We start from the raw sequence: 5041 nt of genomic DNA, 5'->3' as shown, positions 1-5041 counted from the left end.
GGGACACCAGCAAGACAAGCCGGGGACACCAGCAAGACAAGCCGGGGACACAAGCAAGACAAGCCGGGGACACCAGCAAGACAAGCCGGGGACACCAGCAAGACAAGCCGGGGACACCAGCAAGACAAGCCGGGGACACCAGCAAGACAAGCCGGGGACACCAGCAAGACAAGCCCGGGGACACCAGCAAGACAAGCCGGGGACACCAGCAAGACAAGCCGGGGACACCAGCAAGACAAGCCGGGGACACCAGCAAGACAAGCCGGGGAGGAGGGGAGGAGGGGGGCAAGCTAAAGAGGAGCGTGGCTTCGTCGTCCTTGTATGACGTCACGCCTTTTGTCCCGCGTACCCCCCACTTGTAGCCGCTGTGTGTGTGCGCTTAGTACCACCCTCCTCCTCCGCGTGTTCCTGCCCGGGCGGCCGCACTTCTTTTGGGGTCGGGGATGGGGGGTTAGTCGGAGCACTACCTGTGTGGCCCCCGCATGGAGGACGCTGGACACAGATGCGTTTGAGGCACCGCTTTTTTGGTCGGAGACGCCAGTTGCCTCGTCACGTGTAGCAGACACCACACTTTATTGACGCCGCGAAACCAGGTAAATAAACACTAAAACGGAAGTGTGTGTGTGTGTGTGTGTTGCCCCCTATACAGTCCGGCGTGGGGGGAGTCAGAAACCACAAGTTTACTTTGCATTATTGTATTAAATAAAATGTCTTTCAAAAAATATCCAGAGCTTTTTTACGCGAATTAGAGTATCATAAAAACATCGCCGTGGGCATATTTAACGTGACGATAACACATGTTCGGTGCTTAAATGGGAAAGTTGAGGACAATGCGGCCAGTAGACAGCCATGTGCTCGGTAAGCTTGCGACAAACTTAGCTAATCAAAAAGAAAATACATCTGCTAGATTGCTACTTTAAATGACTTTGAACATCCTTGTGGTTTCTTTTTGACATTGTGCTTAGTTGACTTTTTAAGACATTTTTATTTTTGGAGTACTTGCATGCGCGTTGCGTCCTTGAACGCACCAGCCGGTCTTTATTTTATTTTTTAGCTTAAACATGCTAATGATAAAGTCGCATTTTTTTAATGATTTAGTAAAAGGAGGAAGACTTAGTTAAACGTATCCGGGGAAGAGGAGGAGTGGAAGTCGGGAGGCAAGCCTTAGCAGCAGCAGCGAGGCGTTTGGTGTTGATAGTCGGACTAAAAGATGATGTCAGTCGTGCTGAAATGTAGCCTGACAAAGATGTTGTCCTCCGTCCCTGTGTCTGTCATCTAGGCATGGCGACGGACTTCTTCCTTCTCTGACCATGGCTCGGTGAGGAAGATTGGCTCCCGTCACCCTCGCTGGGAATCCCCGCATTAGATTTTTTTTTTCGAGCGAAAAGAAAATCAGCAACAACAAAAAATGGACAAAGAAGCAGTCGGCACGCAATACGAGCCCGTGGCCGAGATCGGAGAAGGAGCCTACGGGAAAGTGTACAAGGCGAGGGATTTGAAAAACGGGGGACGCTTCGTGGCCTTGAAGAGAGTTCGCGTTCAGACGGAGGAAGAGGGGATGCCGCTCTCCACCATCCGGGAGGTGGCGGTACTGAGGCAGCTTGAGGCCTTCGAGCATCCCAATGTTGTCAGGTGAGTGGGGGGGGGGGGGGCAGCATTGGCTGCTGTGAGCGAGAAATTGGGCCGCCATCTTGAAGTGGTGATGAGTCTTCGGCTAGCAGCCTAAACTGACAGTTGACAGGTAGAAAACAAAGATGCTAAAGTGACAGTTGACAGGTAGAAAACAAAGATGCTAAAGTGACAGTTGACAGGTAGAAAACAAAGATGCTAAACTGACAGTTGACAGGTAGAAAACAAAGATGCTAAACTGACAGTTGACAGGTAGAAAACAAAGGTGCTAAACTGACAGTTGACAGGTAGAAAACAAAGATGCTAAAGTGACAGTTGACAGGTAGAAAACAAAGATGCTAAACTGACAGTTGACAGGTAGAAAACAAAGATGCTAAAGTGACAGTTGACAGGCAGAAAACAAAGATGCTAAACTGACAGTTGACAGGTAGAAAACAAAGATGCTAAACTGACAGTTGACAGGTAGAAAACAAAGATGCTAAACTGGCAGTTGACAGTAGAAAACAAAGATGCTAAACTGACAGTTGACAGGTAGAAAACAAAGATGCTAAACTGACAGTTGACAGGTAGAAAACAAAGATGCTAAAGTGACAGTTGACAGGTAGAAAACAAAGATGCTAAAGTGACAGTTGACAGGCAGAAACAAGATGCTAAACTGACAGTTGACAGGTAGAAAACAAAGATGCTAAACTGACAGTTGACAGGTAGAAAACAAAGATGCTAAAGTGACAGTTGACAGGCAGAAAACAAAGATGCTAACTGACAGTTGACGGGTAGAAAACAAAGATGCTAAAGTGACAGTTGACAGGTAGAAAACAAAGATGCTAAAGTGACAGTTGACAGGTAGACAACAAAGATGCTAAACTGACAGTTGACAGGTAGAAAACAAAGATGCTAAACTGACAGTTGACAGGTAGAAACAAAGATGCTAAGTGACAGTTGACAGGTAGAAAACAAAGGTGCTAAACTGACAGTTGACAGGTAGAAAACAAAGATGCTAAACTGACAGTTGACAGGTAGAAAACAAAGATGCTAAACTGACAGTTGACAGGTAGAAAACAAAGGTGCTAAACTGACAGTTGACAGGTAGAAAACAAAGATGCTAAACTGACAGTTGACAGGTAGAAAACAAAGATGCTAAACTGACAGTTGACGGGTAGAAAACAAAGATGCTAAAGTGACAGTTGACAGGTAGAAAACAAAGATGCTAAACTGACAGTTGACAGGTAGAAAACAAAGGTGCTAAACTGACAGTTGACAGGTAGAAAACAAAGATGCTAAACTGACAGTTGACTGGTAGAAAACAAAGATGCTAAACTGACAGTTGACGGGTAGAAAACAAAGATGCTAAAGTGACAGTTGACAGGTAGAAAACAAAGATGCTAAAGTGACAGTTGACGGGTAGAAAACAAAGATGCTAAACTGACAGTTGACGGGTAGAAAACAAAGATGCTAAACTGCAAGTTGACGGGTAAATGATAAATGAGTTAAATGAGTTGTACTTGTATAGCGCTTTTCTATCTTCAAGGTACTCAAAGCGCTTTTGACACTACTTCCACATTTACCCATTCACACACACATTTACACACTGATGAAGGGAGCTGCCATGCAAGGCGCTAACCAGCAGACATCAGGAGCAAGGGTGAAGTGTCTTGCTCAGGACACAACGAACGTGACGAGGTTGGTTCTAGGTGGGATTTGAACCAGGGACGCTCGGGTTACGCACGGCTACTCTCCCACTGCGCCACACCGTCCCCAGAAAACAAAGATGCTAAACTGACAGTTGACAGGTAAAAAACAAAGATGCTGAAGTGACAGTTGACGGGTAGAAAACAAAGATGCTAAACTGACAGTTGACGGGTAGAAAACAAAGATGCTAAAGTGACAGTTGACGGGTAGAAAACAAAGATGCTAAACTGACAGTTGACGGGTAGAAAACAAAGATGCTAAACTGACAGTTGACAGGTAGAAAACAAAGATGCTAAACTGACAGTTGACAGGTAGAAAACAAAGATGCTAAAGTGACAGTTGACAGGTAGAAAACAAAGATGCTAAAGTGACAGTTGACAGGTAGAAAACAAAGATGCTAAAGTGACAGTTGACAGGTAGAAAACAAAGATGCTAAAGTGACAGTTGACAGGTAGAAAACAAAGATGCTAAAGTGACAGTTGACAGGTAGAAAACAAAGATGCTAAAGTGACAGTTGACAGGTAGAAAACAAAGGTGCTAAAGTGACAGTTGACAGGTAGAAAACAAAGATGCTAAACTGACAGTTGACAGGTAGAAAACAAAGATGCTAAAGTGACAGTTGACAGGTAGAAAACAAAGATGCTAAAGTGACAGTTGACAGGTAGAAAACAAAGATGCTAAAGTGACAGTTGACAGGTAGAAAACAAAGGTGCTAAAGTGACAGTTGACAGGTAGAAAACAAAGATACTAAACTGACAGTTGACAGGTAGAAAACAAAGATGCTAAAGTGACAGTTGACAGGTAGAAAACAAAGATACTAAAGTGACAGTTGACAGGTAGAAAACAAAGATGCTAAAGTGACAGTTGACAGGTAGAAAACAAAGATGCTAAAGTGACAGTTGACAGGTAGAAAACAAAGATGCTAAAGTGACAGTTGACAGGTAGAAAACAAAGGTGCTAAAGTGACAGTTGACAGGTAGAAAACAAAGATGGTGTTCAGTGTTTTCCTGCTGAAATGAGCAGACTGTTGAAAATAGGAATGGGGGGATTACTTTTCACAAGTAAGATTTAACATGAATGTACTATTGGTTGTGTTTTGTAAAGAATATTAGCACAGAGTTGAGAAGGAGCAAAGATCTTCAATATTACTGAAATAGTAGCCGCTAGCAAACAAGAGTATGACCATAATTGAATTGCTTGTCAATGAAATTAATTACATTTAAAAATGTCATAATAATTCAAACCTGTGGTGGCATCAAGCCTTCAGTGTGCATATTGTGTACAATCAATCAATCAATCAATCAATGATTATTTATATAGCCTTTAATCATAAGTGTCTCAAAGGGCTGCACAAGCTACAAATAATGACTTATTTATTTAGGCATAATTAACCCTGTTACACTCACCCCCCAAAAGTCTGGTTTACAAGAACAGTATGCATGTGTAAACACAAGGGACCCTGTTACATGTGGGGCGGCATAGCTCGGTTGGTAGAGTGGCCGTGCCTGCAACTTGAAGGTTGCAGGTTCGATTCCCGCTTCTGCCATCCTAGTCCCTGCCGTTGTGTCCTTGGACAAGACACTTTATCTACCTGCTCCCAGTGCCACCCACACTGCTTTAAAAATGTAACTTAGATATTGGGTTTCACTATGTAAAGCGCTTTGAGTCACTAGAGAAAAGCGCTATATAAATATAATTCACTTCACTACATGCACAAACCCTG

The 5041-nt window shown here is 43.7% G+C and overlaps 1 protein-coding gene across 2 annotated transcripts in view; it reads left to right on the top strand.

Annotated features, from left to right (window-relative positions):
* The first annotated feature begins 274 nt into the window (after nucleotides 1-274).
* Nucleotides 275-5041, top strand: part of LOC133547880 (cyclin-dependent kinase 6-like) — a 56597-nt gene continuing 51830 nt past the window's right edge. Inside the window, exons 1-2 of one of the 2 annotated variants that reach the window (XM_061893355.1) lie at nucleotides 275-593; nucleotides 1280-1632. In XM_061893355.1, coding sequence (XP_061749339.1) covers nucleotides 1409-1632 — 224 coding nt within the window. In that variant the 5' untranslated portion in view covers nucleotides 275-593; nucleotides 1280-1408. Of the gene's footprint in view, nucleotides 594-735; nucleotides 859-1279; nucleotides 1633-5041 lie in introns of those variants that run through there. The other variant, XM_061893356.1, reaches the window with a different exon arrangement.

The sequence above is a fragment of the Nerophis ophidion genome, unplaced genomic scaffold (genome assembly GCF_033978795.1).
Source record: "Nerophis ophidion isolate RoL-2023_Sa unplaced genomic scaffold, RoL_Noph_v1.0 HiC_scaffold_230, whole genome shotgun sequence".
In the NCBI taxonomy this organism is placed as follows: Eukaryota; Metazoa; Chordata; class Actinopteri; order Syngnathiformes; family Syngnathidae; genus Nerophis; species Nerophis ophidion.
This window is presented reverse-complemented; position numbering and strand designations above follow the sequence as displayed.